Source organism: Coenobita brevimanus, chromosome 108 (assembly GCF_032717465.1).
Source record: "Coenobita brevimanus isolate Jiangsu-jjx chromosome 108, ASM3271746v2, whole genome shotgun sequence".
Lineage (NCBI taxonomy): Eukaryota > Metazoa > Arthropoda > Malacostraca > Decapoda > Coenobitidae > Coenobita > Coenobita brevimanus.
The window spans coordinates 9,675,524-9,692,512 of NC_137061.1; the positions used below are offsets into that span (position 1 = coordinate 9,675,524).

The following is a 16,989-nucleotide window of genomic DNA, read 5'->3' on the forward strand; positions in this document are numbered from 1 at the left end:
TGATTATTGCTTCCATGGCCGTGAGCCATCTGAGTGTGCCTTGCGCATTACGGAGGTTATTCTCTCGGGCATCGAAGTATACATTCCTTTCTCATATCCTTTGACTAACGCAAGAAAGCCTTGGTTTAATCACGCTTGTTCTAATGCTGTCCGCAACAAGGAGAGGGCCTACAAAAGGTACCGGAGCCAACCCACCCCTGAATCACATCATCTTTACGTTTCTGCCCGGAATCGTGCTAAGTCTGTTCTTCGCTCTACTAAAAATAATTTCATCCATATTAAATGCTCTCAACTCTCCAACTCGAATTCTTCCCGCTCCTTCTGGCACCTTGCCAAAAATCTTTCTAACAACTTTATCTCATCATCCTGCCCTCCTCTTTTCTACTCTGATGGTTCTGTAGCTATTTCTTCTACTGATAAAGCAGATCTCTTCGCACAGACTTTCTCCTCCAATTCCACCTTAGACGATTCCGGTGCTGTTCCTCCATCACTTCCCCCCTCTGACTTCCTCATGGCTGACATTAAAATTTCTTCAGTTGATGTATTTTCTGCCATCACTGGCCTCGGTACTAACAAGGCATATGGGCCTGATGGGGTCCCTCCTGTTGTTCTCAAGAACTGTGCTTCTGTGCTTACACCCTGCCTAGGCAAACTCTTTCGCCTTTGTCTGTCAACTTGTACCTTTCCTTCTTGCTGGAAGTTTGCTCTCATTCAGCCAGTCCCAAAGAAGGGTGACCACTCCCAACCCTCCAACTATCGTCCAATTGCTTTAACGTCCTGTATTTCAAAAGTTTTCGAGTCAATTCTCAATAGAAAAATTTTAAAGCATCTTTCCTATCACAACCTTCTTTCCAATCGTCAGTATGGGTTCCGTCAGGGACACTCCACTGGCGATCTTCTCACCTACCTTTCAGACTCCTGGTGATCCTCCTTTCGGGACTTTGGCGAAAGCTTTGCCATTGCACTTGACATCTCAAAGGCTTTCGATCGAGTCTGACATAAATCTTTAATTTCCAAACTGCCCTCCTACGGTTTCTATCCTTCTATCTGTGCCTTCATCGCTAGCTTCCTTTCTGGTCGTTCTATAGCCGCTGTTATAGACGGCCATCGTTCTTCTCCTAGATCTATCAACAGTGGTGTTCCTCAGGGCTGTGTCCTATCACCAACTCTCTTCCTTTTATTCATCAATGATCTTCTAAGCTGTACATCTAACCCTATCCGCTCATACGCTGATGACTCCACTCTTCACCTTTCCATTCGGTTCCCTCAACGCCCATCTCAACAGTTACTTCAAGAAACAAGGGATGAGGCTATGGCACACCTAATCTCTGACTTGGCTCATATCTCTGACTGGGGTAAAAATAATATGGTTGTTTTTAATGCATCTAAGACTCAGTTCTTACACCTATCAACCCGACAAAATCTTCCACAGGTATACCCACTAATGTTTAATATTCAGCTTAATCCTGCATCATCCTTGAACATGCTTGGGGTTTCATTTACTCGGGACTTATCTTGGAAAGATCATATTACATCTCTTGTAAAATCTGCTTCCAAGAGATTGGGTGTGCTAAGCCGACTCCACTCTTTCTTTACCCCTGCACAATTGTTGTCTCTATACAGGGGTTTTATCCGCCCCTGTGTGGAGTACAACTCTCATGTGTGGGGAGGCTCCCCACATACAGCTCTTCTCAATAGGGTGGAGTCAAAGGCTTTTCGTCTCATTAACTCTCCTCCTCTTACTGACTCCCTTCAACCTCTGTCTCTTCGCCGCACTGTTGCATCTTTATCTCTTTTCTATCGCTACTTTAATGGTCACTGCTCCTCTGAACTGTCTGCTTGCATTCCTCCACCTCTACGACGGGCGCGCAGCACCCGTCTAGCAGCAAACTCTCATCCCTTTTTTGTCCAATTCTCTAATGCAAGAGTTAACCGTTACTCCCAGTCTTTCATTTATGCAACAAGTCAGCTCTGGAACTGTCTCCCTCTGTCTGTGTTTCCTGCTGCCTATGATCTCCAGTCTTTCAAACGCAGTGTGTCCAGGCATCTCAAAATGATCGGATCTTGAATTTGGCTCTCTATTGTATTTTGTTTTTCTCTTGGAGGGAAGTGTTACTGCGGGCTCATGGCCTTTGGTTCCTTCTTCCTCGCATAAAAAAAAAAAAAATGTCGGCGGGTCGTCTGGAAGATTAGTACAGTCAGCTTTAATGAAATTCAAAGCCTTAAACTGTTCCCTACCCCAGCGGAGATTCGAACCTGGGTTCATTAAGATTCCAGGCCACCTCTCTATCGATTCAGCCACCACCTATCCCGGACCCAGGCTCCTACGCTTCATATGGTGTTGGGACGATGTAGATGATTTTAGTACTGACACGAGGTAAATATCATACAGCGATGGTTATTATGCATTTACAGTATGTGTCTGCAGTGAACGCGAATGGAAGGGTGTTTGTGCTTATGGTTGTTTATTGTTATTGATTGTCCCGGAACATGTTGATTTGTGGTTATTGCTCTGTGTAATTCACCGGGTTGGTCAGGATCACTTGATGGTCGTGATCGTCAGCTTTTACCCTCCCGGAAGGGAGCTGAGAGCTCATATAATCCGATCTAAGGGCAAGGCTGTGACCTTCACACACGCACACACCCGTCCCCTTGCTCAACGGGGACAGTAACCACCCACTTCATCAGTGAAACTTTTTCGCAACCTGAGCGAGGCGCGAACTCCCGTCCACCAGTTGGCAAGCGAGAACGTTACCACTGCACCAGCGAGTGTGTGTGTGTGTGTGTGTGTGTGTGTGTGTGTGTGTGTGTGTGTGTGTGTGTGTGTGTCTGTCTGTCTGTCTGTCTGTCTGTCTGTTTGTGCATATAGGTATGTGTCTATCTGTGTACATATCTTTGTGTGTTTCTGTTTATACGTAGGCCTTGTTATCTGTGTCCGTAAATATATGTGTGTATGTGTGCATCTGTAAATTTAAGTACCGGTACTCATATAAGTACGTATTGTAATATGTATGCTTGTTTCGTACTGTATCTGTGGACGTGTACATAAAGTGACTGTGTGATGTCCTTGGCCTTACAGCGTCCACCCTTTGTGATCCTGGAGACTGTTGGTGGCAAGGTAGTGGAGGCGAGTGGCTTCTGTATGGAGATGCTCAAGATGATGTCTGTTAGATTCAACTTTACGTGAGTACCCCCATCTTACACAGTACCACATCGCATTTTCACCTACATGACCACATCATGCTGTATAGCCTCGAGTGTCCACACCACCACACCACAGTCTCATCCACAGTACCACATCATACTGTATATCTTTGCTGAAGAGGGACGCCGTCAAGCGGTGGCAACGATATAGCCGGACAGCTGTGATGCCGAGCTATACAAACTTCCCTCAATACCTCCATATCCCCCGAACAGGAAATGGTGGACAGTTGAAGAAGGGCTGCTGCGGCCTGCAGTCCACAATGCTCACGTTTCAGTTGAATCTGGGGCTACAACAACAACAACAACAACGGCTGCTACTACTACTACTACTACTACTACTACTACTACTACTACTACTACTGCTAGTACTACTACTACTACGTCTCCACACCACCACAGTACAGTTCCTTCAGTATTACCACATCCCATCATCTTCCATCACACTACCATCCTACTAAATATGTCTGAAGTTTTACCTCTCCGGTGGAGCCAGAATTGAGTAAATGGGAGTGTGACTCTTTTAACTGGGTAAACTTTGGTTAACATATTCATTCTAGTTTTTTCTTCTGGCTTTCTGGACCCTACTTCACCCCACCCTAGGATGGGAAGGGTCTGTATGATGCTGCTGCTGATGATGATGATGATGAAAATGAAACTCTACACAACCGTTCCACAGTTCCATGCCACCCACACATTACCATTCCACGGTTTCGCACCACCGCACTATACCTTCCTCTACACTACGACACTTCAGTTTCTTTACACCACCACTCCACTGCACTACCATAATAAAACATTTTTTTTCTTGTGTCACCTCCTGCACTCTAGCGCACTCCAGTTTCTTCTTGGCAAATTACACACTACACTTTCATTTTCCACAACACCACACCACATAACAGAGTTTCCTCGTCGCACCGCCTCCACACTACCATACCACCACATCACAGATTCTTGCAACACCATAATACCACATCACAGTGTCACTCTGTCACACTGCCATGATACCATACTACCACGATGATGATGATGATGATCGTTATGGACGTGATGGTGGTGGCAGTGGTGATAACGAATGATGATGACGACCGTGACAGTGACGATGATGATTATGATGAAGATGCACATCACTGGACAAAATTTATGTTCGGTAAGAGAGAGAGAGAGAGAGAGAGAGAGAGAGAGAGAGAGAGAGGAGGGGGGGGGAGGCTGCTAGTGCATTTTTTTTTTTTCCAGATATGAGCTGGTTCTGCCTTATGACAACAACTGGGGCGCTCCCATGAAGAACGGCACCTTCAACGGTATGGTGGGCATGGTACACAGACAGGTGGGTCGTGGTTGAAATGGTTAAGACGACATGTAGCATATCTGCTTTCGCCATGTATTATGCATTCACAGTTTTTTTTTTTTTCATATTATACTTTAGTATAGGTGCTTGAAATGGATGCCTTCATGTGGTGGTTCCGATATAGCTGGGCAGCAAAGCGGCCGGTTTTTTAGACATCACTGAACTCCGTCCCAATTCCCTGATAAGAAGTTGGTGGACTACTTGGGGAAGGGAAATTCATTCTATTCTCCACTGGATTCACATCAAGACGAAACCAAGTCCACCACAACCTTAGTGGAGGTATGCGGTCGGATCATGTATCCGACTTGGGAAAGACGGACACCCCTGCCCTGCATAGTCCCGGGTCACCCCTGGGCAAGGTGTAGCACCCATGAGCCCACCTTAATGGTAGTAGATAGGTAGTTACCATCGTCCTGGGAGGCAATACCTTGGGAGTGACATGGGGCCAAGTCTCGGTAGCTTACCTTGCATAGCATTCCCTGGAGGGAAACTCAACCACATTTACCAAGGAGTCAAAGTCCGGGCTAAGACTATTACTCTTACATAATAATTATTACTTATACAAACCTTACCTTCTTGGGGGGGGGGGGGATGCCTACTTCATTTTCCCTGCACCTGGCATGTGCAAGGACCCTGACCCTGACCCTGGCGAGGTGCTGTGTGCCACAAGAAGGCGGCTATATGTTTGTGGTCGATGGGTCTGCTAGGCCAGACAGATTGGGGTAGAGCAGCAATAACAACAACCTTCTTTGGGTAGACGGGAGCGCCCATCATCCATTCTATATATGCAGCCTTACCTTCTCAGAGTTAGATAACCAGATCAAATGGTTTTCTGTAAGTCAGGAAACCGTTTACTATAACTGATAGTAGCCGGATTTGACTCATAAGGGTTATAATTCAAGGACTGTTTGGGGCTGGTGCATTGCTTACATCAATCAACCTCAGGAACGAGTGTCTGGCCACCTTCTTCTTAAATCTCTGGTCGAAATAGACCAACCCTCGGCCCTGCATATCTGATTTGGCATTAATAAAATAGAAAACAAGAAGGAACACAGCGCCGATAGAGTGCAGCTCGTGCTGAGGACAGAGCATTTGACTTTACCCTTTGACCTTTAGTCTTGCCTGGCCCTCAGCCCATCTATTGAGTCTGGTCCGAATTGGATCAAAACTGTTTGAGCTGACCTTGCCATGTGTTGGCAAAACAGTAGATCAGCCTGGGAAAATTCTTAACCCTTCCACCAAATTTAGTCCAAATAGGATCACACACACACACACACACACACACACACACACACACACACACACACACACACACACACACACACACACACACACACACACACACACACACACACACACACACACACACACACACACACACACACACACACACACACACACACACACACACACACACACACACACACACACACACACACACACACACACACACACACACACACACACACACACACACACACACACACACACACACACACAGACCAGAACTTTATCATCTCGCCTTGCTAAAGGCAGGCAATAAAAAGTGCGGAAGAAGTGCTGGGGATGCTCCTAACCTAATAGTAATGTGGTCACGAGACAACAGGAGTGTATCAACCATTCATATGAAGATAATGTTTCGTGAAACTGATATTGAAATCATTAATGGGAACCCCTCCGGTGGCACCAACTCAGAATGAAAGCAGACTGTTGAACTTCTTCATCCTTTTGATTCTGATATTTTATACCATTATTACTTTAACTTGGCCTAAAATTACCATTGCTCCATCTGAATGCTGGATTGTAACAATAAGTTGATACTAGAATATGTTACTGGTCACGAAGAAGTGCAATAGATATGCCGAAGAGCCTTAAATTGCCTTACTTGCCATTGAGCTATGTGAAATAAACTGCAATAGGACGAGAATGTGAGCCAAGTTCAGGTTAAAAAACTTAGTAATGTTTCACTTCTCATCGACAGGAGGTAGACTTCGCCATGGCCAGCTTCACCATCACACACATCAGGGACACTGTTATTGACTTCACCCATGCCTTCTACGAGGAGCCAACCACCATCCTCATCCCGCCGCCCAGGGAACAGAATAATTTCCTTGCCTTTCTGGAGCCTTTCTCTTGGCAGGTCGGTAAGATGGCGCCTTTTTAAATTTATTTTTGTTAAGTCAGTTGATCATTCGTGAGAAATGTCGAATAGCACAGAAATTAGTGAGAGTGTACTTTTTTTTTTGTACAATGTCCCTACCTTTTCTTTTGGCAGGTCGATCGTTTATCTGTTTTTGAGTACAGTAATTGCTTATTCTGCCCTCAAACTATTACACCATCTTAAGCAATGCATTTTCATTTTAATCTAAATACACTGTCTTTCATATTCTCTTGTATATCCCTTCACGAGAGGAAAAAGCAACTTCCTAGTTTTTCTTTAACCAATCGCCTCTCAGGTAGGTGGAAATTCCGTTTATATGTCACCTGGCATAGTCTACTAGGAAACGAGCTGTAGCAGACCCGTCGACACAGGTCCTACAGGTTCAGTACACTACATACACCGTGTAAGGATCCGACAGTGCCTCATCAGGGTTTGACCATGGTCTTTCCCACGGCAGAGTGCAGTGAAACATGGAGATATGGCTCCTGGATGGACGCCGCAGCTGCTCCACCCATGTTACACAGCGCCACCATGTGTTGGCCCCTCGTCAGCGCACCGTACTGGCAGATATTATAACGACATTATTTTCTCCTTTCTTTGGCTCCCTGTTATTTTGTCTCGAAAATAGGTTCTCTTGACACGGGTATATATGTATCAGTTTTTTATCTGTAGGAGAATTGGAAAAAATCTTGCCTCCAGAAAAATGGGCGAAGTGTTGAGACTCGAATGGTTTTTTGGATGTTCAAGGACTCTAGGAACTGATGTAGTGAGAAATGAAGTCACGATATAATACAGATTCCGAGATCTTTTACTGACTACATCTAAGTTTCAGGTATCCGTTCTCGTCAATTAAGGAGGTTCCCTGACACCTCTTTCTAAGCGATTTAGTTTGCTTAATACACCTTACTATCCTTTTCTGTGCCATTTAAATTTTCCCTATAGCACAACTTTCAGCATAAATAACATACAAATTGATATTAACCCACCGTATCCAAAAATAAATCGCGAAAGAAGAGTTGCTAGGGAGCCTCTTTACTCGACGAGAATACAAACCTGGGACTTATATTGCAACTTACAAGGACATTATCTGGACATTACTGAATACAATGAAGCTTCCCTAATGTAATAAGAAAGTTATATTGGCTAAGCATGTGGAATTTCCATTGCCAATCTGCACCAACACAAGCGTTCTGTCAGATACCTTGCAATGTATTCTTCATGTCGTAATCTAAGTAGCCTTGGAGATTTCGTAAACCCTCTCCCATAGCGATTTATTCTGCACATTACACCCCATATCCTCCTGTAGGGTATTGACGCATACTACGTCGATATAAAAAGCGCTAAATAAGCAGCATAAAACAGAGAGATAAAGAATATATTGCAGAATAGATAGCTAAGGAAGAGGTGTTACGAATTCTCCTCTGCCACGTAAGCCCGTATTTTCGCCGGGTAAGTAGCCTCCCTAACTCCTCTTCCATAGCGATTTATTTTTAGTTATGGGTGGTTAATATCCATTTGTACCCTGCTTGGAGAGTATGGCGAATTCTAAGGATTTATATAACACAGGATAGGACATTCAGGGGTGACAAGCAAAATAAATCGCTTAGCAAAAAGTGTTAGGGAGCTTCCTTAAGCAACGGGAATATGGGCCACAGAATAGACATTAAAGTCACATGAAAATAGCTGACCTAAGGTGTGCCATGTTAGATTTTCTTCCCAGCTCTATTGAATAACATATTCTGGGGGGTTGTCAGAATGTATACAACGAGAAAGAGAGAGAGAGAGAGAGAGAGAGAGATTTTACATGAGGAAAGCTGTCTTATATTCCGCTGTGATTCTTTTACTACCGGCAAATCCTGGCACAGTGAGTGGTATCTGCGGTCACGTAACTTGAAACACGCGATAAATATGACGGGAACTCTTCAGCGTCTTACTGTTGTATTTGTCGCATGTTTACGATGTCACTTTCTTTATAAATTTCCATATATACTGTATATGCGAGAATATCAGTAGGCATCTCAAGCAGTGGTAGCTGCTGTTGTAGCAGTATTAATAACAATATAGCAATAATAGTAGCAGTAGGAAGAAGTAATGTTAACTGGAAGATGATTTCGAGAAAGAGGAAAGTTTAGTTGAGAAAACTGAATACTACTGAAGAATATAATTATGAAGGGGGCGGGGACCGTGTGGCATATCAGATATGTATTCGTTTGGCTGAATTTCGGAAGTAAAGGCTCCAACATGCTTGCCTGCGTCGGCCTTCTTCACCTAGCATGCGTCGGCCTCTCATTTCAGTCCCTTATCCCTGAGGTCACGCACTGTGACCTCGTCCCAAGTATTTTTGATTCTCTGTCTCAGCTTTGCCCTCAACGTTCACACCTCTCACCCTCCGCACTCCGCTGTCATCTTTCATCCTCTCCACATGCCCAGACCATCTCAATCTATCCCTCCTGATCACACGAATAATACACATCCCTCCTTTCAAATCTTCTTTCGCAGTGCTAATCCTCCCAGGTCTGTCATTCGAGGATGAACTACACATCCATCTAAACATTCTCATATCTCTACGTTTGAACCTATGAATATCCTCCTTTACTGCCCAAGTCTCACTACCGCACAGCATTACCTTCGTAACATATTATGCTGCATACCCTTAGCACGGAGGGGGGAGTGGCCCTCTCAGTGTCAGGAGAAGCAACAACTCCTTAAACTTCTTCCCACCACTCCTTACCCTTGCTCTAGCCCCACCTCCAGCACATAACATGACCCCCAAATAAAAAAAACTCCTCCACACACTCGAGACTCTCCAGCAATATTTATCCTTTCCCACCTCTCTGCCTCTGCATGCTCTCCCCTATACAGTACAAACAAAAAGTCAGCATTATTTCGCAGCCTACCTCTAATACCACTACATCTCTTACGCCCCCACTTATCACAAACACTGCACAAGATGGAGTTATTTCCCACACTTTTGTGGTAAACAGCACATCGTCACACTTCTTCTTTGATAGTACCGCCACCTGCCCTAGATATCATCACTTTTGTTTCATCCGAGTTTACTCTCAAACCCTTGTGCCACATTCCATCTCTCCACTTCCTAAATCCTTCCTCGCTACCTTCTTATTCTCTACGATCGACATCGTCTTCAGCACTCACCTCCCATAGGAGTCCAGTTCTGACGTTACGTGAGAGAGCCTCACGTGCCATGATAAACATTAAGGGATTTGAATTGACCCCTAATGCACACCAACGTTCACGGAAAATAATCAGATAGACAGATACTGTAGATGCCCGTGCACATGTAATAGATTAAAGCGCGCACACACACACACACACACACACACACACACACACACACACACACAAATATGCCTACTGTAATTCGTATATTCTAACCTGACAAAGATCGCTAATCCCTTTCTGCTCAGCTGAAGGCTAAATGGAGTTCGACTGTAGTATCTAATTCACTAGTAACCAAGGAGATTCATTTCTGCCTCATTAGTAAGGCCATTGAACTCCATGCAACCCATCATAGTATTCGTGTTGTGGATATGCCTCGGTTCCGTCAAGTAAAAGGAAGCTGAATGCAGTAACCAAAATATTAATTCCTACCTCCACCAAGCCTCATCGAATTTCATGCAACCTCGACAGGTTACTAGCGATGTCGCGTACGTAGCTACTGCGATCGAGTCGGTTGTTATGCATGAATCTATTTATATATGTATGTAGGTAGGTAGGTTGGTAGGTAGGTAGATAGGTGTGTATGTACGTTATGTTAGGTAGGTAAGTAGGTAGGTAGGTAAGTCACAAAATATCCCATCAATGTCTGATCCTGGTTTCATCAAAATGAGCACAAAAATTGTCTGTGGATCTGGAAAGAAATTAATAGTCTTTTGCATATGGATCAAAGGTCAAGGTCAAGGTCACATGTCAAGGTCAAAGTTCGGGCGCACAGTCGCTGTGTTTTCATAGCACCTTTCTAGTTCAAGCTGTGGATTGACTCAGTACCGTCAGGTGACAATTAATTACTGTCAGGGCTGAGAATCATATTGGTATTTCCTTTCACTACGTTCTCCCTACGTGTCAAGTGGGGTTGGTGGAGGATTAGTGCCCCTTCCTGTAAAACAATTAACTCTAAGCCCTTGGCCACCCCGTTTGGGATACATGGCGTCTCCCAAAGAATGAAAGAATGAAAATGTTACTGCTGACGTAACTAAATATAAAAGAGACATTTACCACTGGCCACGGGTGTATTCCTTGCAGTCTGCCCGTGTAATTGACGTAAAATAGTGCTGTTACATTAGTTATTTACCATAATTACCCTGAATGCCGGTGGTTCGGCTGTGTGGAGTGAAAGGACGGTGAGAGTGACTGGAAAAGTGAAAAGTGTGTGGTTGGAAAGATGTTGGGTTAGGATGATGATGATGATGATGATGATGATTTGGAAGAGAAGGAAGAAGAGGAGGAGGAGGAGGAGAACGATGTTAATGTTAATAAGTTGATAATCATGAAAATCCCTAGTTACAATTGCGATGCTGCTGATGATGATGAGTAGTAGTTGTAGTAACTAATAATAGTAATAGTAGTAGTAGTAGTAATAGTAAGTAGTGGTAGTAGTAGTAGCAATAGTATTAGTAGTAGTAGTGGTAGTAGCAGTAACAGCAGTAGTGGTAGTAGTAGTAGTAGTAACGATCATAAACCTCTTCTGTGCAGGTATGGAGCTTAATCCTGGTCAGTATCGTGCTGGTGGGTCCTCTCATGTGGGTGTTGGCATCAGCAGAACCCGTGCCCGACACACACACAGACCAAGCCGTGTACCCGCTACTGAGATACCTGTGGGACTGTACCTTCACCCTGGCCGCTCAACCTCAGAGTAAGTTGATTGTGTTTACCTGATGGCTGAGAAACGTTGTGTGTGTGTGTGTGTGTGTGTGTGTGTGTAAAGGAAAGATGTGGTAATCCTTGTGTGTTTTTTTATACTGTGTACAGATGGAAGGAGTGCTTTCTCTTCGTTTTTATATACTTACTTGTTTGTGGGTGGGTGAGTTTCTGTTCCGTAGAAAGGGAAGAGAAACTGCACAACCTCCTATTCCCACGACATGACGGCATTACGACACTTTCTTCTTTGCTTTCCTTCACCCTCCCTCCTCCTCTTCCTCCTCCTCCACTTCCTCTTTTTCTTCCTCTTCTGTTTCTTCTACAAAACACACACGCACACGCACACACCCATTTCTATATACCTGTCTGACTGTACAGTACGTTTCCCATCGCTGCACAACTTTAGAAAAACTTCGTTGTACTGTATTGTCTTTTTTTTTTTTTAACATTACACCTTCACTTAGTTCTAGCACTAGGAAGAATGACCAGGTAAAATATGGATAATGGACACTACATTTGTGTTATAACTGCCGTATATCCGTGAATAAATGTCATCTCAACACTTTAATAAAACCTGTAAGTCTTACTGGTCGAAAATGCGCCGTAATGTCTACCAGAGGGACAAGATGCCTGGCGGATGAATCAAAGCAGATTACTAATAAGACTTTCTTTTCCATAAGTTCTGTCTGTTGAGAAATGGATAATATTTTCAGGTCGGCGTGTATCACTGTGAAAGCCGAAATATACTACGTGTGAGCCATAGTTTCTTCTCATCCTCCATCTTTAACACACTGGAAAAAACTCGCAGTCAGTCTCACACCGAACGAAGGCCTATATTCCTTACTTAAACTGCTAATTCGAAGTCTTGCGAGACTACTCAGTTATCATGTAGTCCTAGCAAAGGTTCGACCTACCACTTAACACTGAACGGTAAGTCTTTGGTGTGAGGATTTTGGCGATAATTTTAAGTTAATATAAATTTTGACCAATTTTGACAACAATATATGCAGTGTGTCGCCAAAACAATAAGTCAGGTGATCGTGTGGTCACATGTTTCACTTTTTCATATCACCCTGTGTTAACTCTGCCATCCATACCACTTCCATTAAGCTATAATGTTTTACATCAGCACAGGAGGCTATATGTAACTACGGAAGGCGACACACTGGTGTGTGTACATTTTGGAGACGTCAGTATCAAGCCAATATCAGTTAAAATGTCTCGGGAGCAACACTGACTAATCTTAACCAAGATTAAAAATCGTACTGACTTTAGGTGCTCGCGAAAACGGGTATAAGCACGATAGTCAACATGCGATACCAAGATTAATCCAAATATCTTGGCTTTTATCTTCGCGAAAACCCGTCTTTGGATACGACTCACTTCAAGTCAGTGGTAAGGATAAGGGGATGGACAGAAATTACGGCTTACGATTGCACAGTGACTAACCATTAACCATTCCTCCCACAGGCGTGCACATGCGTCAGACGGAGCCAGTACGGGTGTTGAACGGGATGTGGTGGACGTTCAGTGTGATCCTCATCTACACCTACACAGGCACACTGATCGCCTTCCTCACCGTGCCTCGTATGACCAGCCTTATTAACTCACTAGAGGAGTTGGCTGACCAGAATGAGGTGCTGTGGACCTACCGAGCCAAGACTGCACACGAGACGCTCTTTGCGGTGAGAGAGAGAGAGAGTGTGTGTGTGTGTGTGTGTGTGTGTGTGTGTGTGTGTGTGTGTGTGTGTGAGTGTATGTGTGTGCGCGCGCGTGAGTGCGTGCATGCGTGCGTGCGTGAGTGCGTGCATGCATGCGTGCGTGCAAGATAACTTAAAGTTGTTATATTATTTTAACCACATTTAGTGGTTTAGTGGGGGGGTAGAGGTAAAGCCAATGAGTGGACTTTTTTTTCTTTTTTAAGCACTAGGTCAAAGGTCAAGGTTACAGGACTGGGTAAAGTAAGGTCAGTTTGAAAATATTCTATCCTTTTTATACCAAACTTCGTGGAAGGGCTGAGGGTAATGCAAGAATGAAGAGGTTCGATTTTGAGAAGTCAGTCAAGGGTCAAGGTCACAGGGCAAAGTCAGATATCGACCCTTGTGTTTGTGTGTGAACGAATTAATCAAAGCAGGTTTGGTCTGTTTTGGCCGAACTCGGTAGAAAGGTTGAGGATCAGCCAAAGAGGTGATTTAGCTTTTGAGAACCATAGGTCAGAGATCAAAGTCATATGGCAGTGTCAACCTAACAACTTTTATCCAATTTACATCAAGCTTTGTGGAAGGATTCAGGGTACGGCATGGATCCAGAAATTCGACTTTGAAAACAGTGTCAAGGTCAAGGCCACAGGGAAAGATCAGAAGTCAAGGTTTCAGGAAAAGATCAACTCAGATATTTCTGGTCTGACTTGAACCAAAGTTGGTGGAAGGGTTAAGGGTTAGGGGAGAATGAAGGAATTTAATTTTGAGAGCAATCCGTCGAAGGTCAGGCACACAGGGCAAAGGAAATTTCGTCCTTTAAGCAAATTAGTAAGTGCTGGTGTTGCCGTCTCTGAGTGCTCCTTTTTTTATTGTTTCTACGTGTGTGTGGTGAGCTTATGTTTTTTATATTTTACTTATTTTTAAAATATTTTGTGACCTCTTTGCACTATTCTGTCACACTTATCCATCCATGTCATGCAGTGCCTCTAATCATTCTTCTTACCGATATTCAAAGATTCATAATGTTCAAGGATGAGTTGGAGAGATGTAATGGAGAGGTATATGAATGAGGGTAGTGTGAGTGTGAGAGAGGGCAGCGTGATAACAGGACAGAGTGACGTAGAAGTGAACAGATATAGTAGACAGTTTCGTTCTCTCCCAATGAGTATTAGTTCTTTCTACACCTCTAACCCTTTACACGTCCCTGGATATGTTTAGCTGTTTTTCTCTGGTCCATCAGAACGCAGAGCCACCAAGTACGTACAGCAAGATCGGCCAGCTGGTGAAGGAGCGACCGGAGCTGCTGGTGGAGACAGATGCGCAGGGTATATCGGCGGTGCTTAGCGGCCGTGTGGCATTCATTAAGGTTAGTCATCATCTAGTGTCGAACACTGAATAACTCTGAACATCGAACACTGTGCATAGAATATATAATACTGTACATCCAACACGATACATCCAGCACTGTACACTGAACTTATCGTACTGTACACCGAATATTAGACACCGAACACTGTGCCCTAAACAACACGCACCTGTCACCTTTACCTGACACCTTCAGTTGACACCTTCACTTGACACCTTCATTAACATCTTTACGTGACACCTACACCTGACACTTTTATACACACGTTCATCTGACATCTACACTTGACTCACTGTTGGTGACGTGATATGACACTCCCTCATTTGGGTGTTATACTCTTTTCATTATAACTTGGCTTTGTTTTAGGTTTGCAGCTTCTTTCACGTAGCTCAGTGGCAGGAAAAGACAGTGCTACTGCTCTACATTTTACCATAGCACTTCTTCGTGACTAGCATCATATTCTGACGTGTTCATATCTTGCTACAGATTAGCATTCGAGAGGAAAAGATGACAGTTTTAGGTCAAGTTAAAGAAAAACGAGCATACAAGTAGTTGGTGTTTTTTTTTTTTTTAATTATGATTCACTTTTTTTTTTTTCTGGCGTAAGATCTGTTTGCATTTTGATGTTCCTTACTTTTTTTTTCCGAGCATCTTCGGGAGTGTCTAAGAACGAGGGAAAAAATTTATTCTTTTCTAGTATATGGACAGAAGGTCGTATCATCTAGGCTCTAACTTAACCTATACGATATTCCTTTTATCGTAATCTTTAATTTCGTCTCCTTTAAGCTCAACTCCTTTAATCTTTTTGTCCTTCTGTGGCTAATTTCGTGTAGCTCATTGGCAGAATAAGACAATAGTACTGTATAGGTCTTTATCTTTTCCATAGCACTTCTTGACTATCACCATATTCCACTGTTAATCTCTTGCTACAACTTTGACTTCAAGATGGAGATATGGTAATTATAGGCCATTTTAGGGTAAATTGAGTATAATAAGCCCTCTAATGATGACAGAAATCTCACCTATTTTGCTCTTGCTGCTGTCCAACGATTTAACTTATGAGTGGCGTATCTTCGTTTTAGGATTGAAATAAGTCGCTTAGGAAGAGATACCACGAGGCCTGCTGTCCCACCCAGTAAAAGGCCCTGAGTCACATGAGCCAGAGAGTTTTAACACCATTACTCTATTGCTAGGAAAAATCGTGGCTGGACTTCGCGATGGAGCAAGACTACTTAGCAACGAAGAAGTGCCGCCTTGCCCAGGTGAACCAGCTCTTCTTCAGCGCAGGGTTTGGATGGGTACTGCAGGAGAACTCGCTATATCTGCAGCTCTTCAACCATGAGTGAGATAAAAGATAATTTTTTTTTTTTTTCCTCTCTCTCTCTCTCTCCCTCTCTCAGTACTTTCGATATGTTTTCCTTCTTCAGTTCTGTATTTTCCGAAACATATTCACTGATAACGACCTTAAACGCAAGTAACTGGTTAAATAAAACACATATGACTTTCATCGAACAGATTAAAGGTTTTTTCTGACTTAACCCATTGCTTATGATGACGTGTGTCTGTATTAACGTCATGCTGTAACAATTTTTATTTGCAGCCTCCTAATGAAGAAGTTAATGAATGCAATATCTAACTCAGCCAGTTGTAAATATCTGTCCTGAAGTCACTAAAACCGTTTGTCCATTCTAAAATCCGGTCGCAAGGTAAAAAAAAAAAAAAAAATCGTTTAACAATAGCAGGAATTAACTAAAAATTTCCTCGTCGCTGTCAAGGAGTTAAAGTAAAAAAAATAAATAAATAATAAAAAAGCATTGTAATACTGATTTCTCCGATCTTTTAAGGTTCTTCTTCCCCATACAGGAATCAACTTATCTTCCAGTCTTGTCTGCGTGCTCGTCAAAACCGTTTTATGCCCTTTGCGTTATATTCCTCCTCCCCATATCTATCTATATTCCTCCTCCCCATCTCTCACTTTCTCTTACTGTCTAGATAGATAGTTAGATAGATGGATATATATATATATATATATATATATATATATATATATATATATATATATATGTTTGTCACGGAGTTTTTTTTTTATAATATCACGGTAATTTTGATATAATGCTTAAAAATTATTTAAATTGATATTTATATTCAATAATATTGAAGCGCAGAGACAATGATTGTCTTGCTACATCAAGCAACGATTACTTTACGCTGGCTTGTGCACGATTCTCTAAGAACGAGAATTTATAAACTTTCTCAACAGTACACAGCAGAGACTAATTACTCACAATTGCTGAATTACTGTACTGTTAGCCTCTGGAGAAAGTTACATCACCCC

General features: G+C 43.1%; 1 protein-coding gene across 1 annotated transcript in view; it reads left to right on the top strand.

Annotated features, from left to right (window-relative positions):
- LOC145416966 (glutamate receptor U1-like) overlaps positions 1–16,989 on the top strand; it is a 58,820-nt gene that overhangs the window by 29,301 nt on the left and 12,530 nt on the right. The window contains exons 8-14 of the mRNA XM_080285813.1: positions 3,080–3,183; positions 4,438–4,528; positions 6,531–6,689; positions 11,424–11,583; positions 13,059–13,273; positions 14,529–14,654; positions 15,848–15,996. Coding sequence (XP_080141939.1) covers positions 3,080–3,183; positions 4,438–4,528; positions 6,531–6,689; positions 11,424–11,583; positions 13,059–13,273; positions 14,529–14,654; positions 15,848–15,996 — 1,004 coding nt within the window. The remainder of the gene's footprint in view (positions 1–3,079; positions 3,184–4,437; positions 4,529–6,530; positions 6,690–11,423; positions 11,584–13,058; positions 13,274–14,528; positions 14,655–15,847; positions 15,997–16,989) is intronic.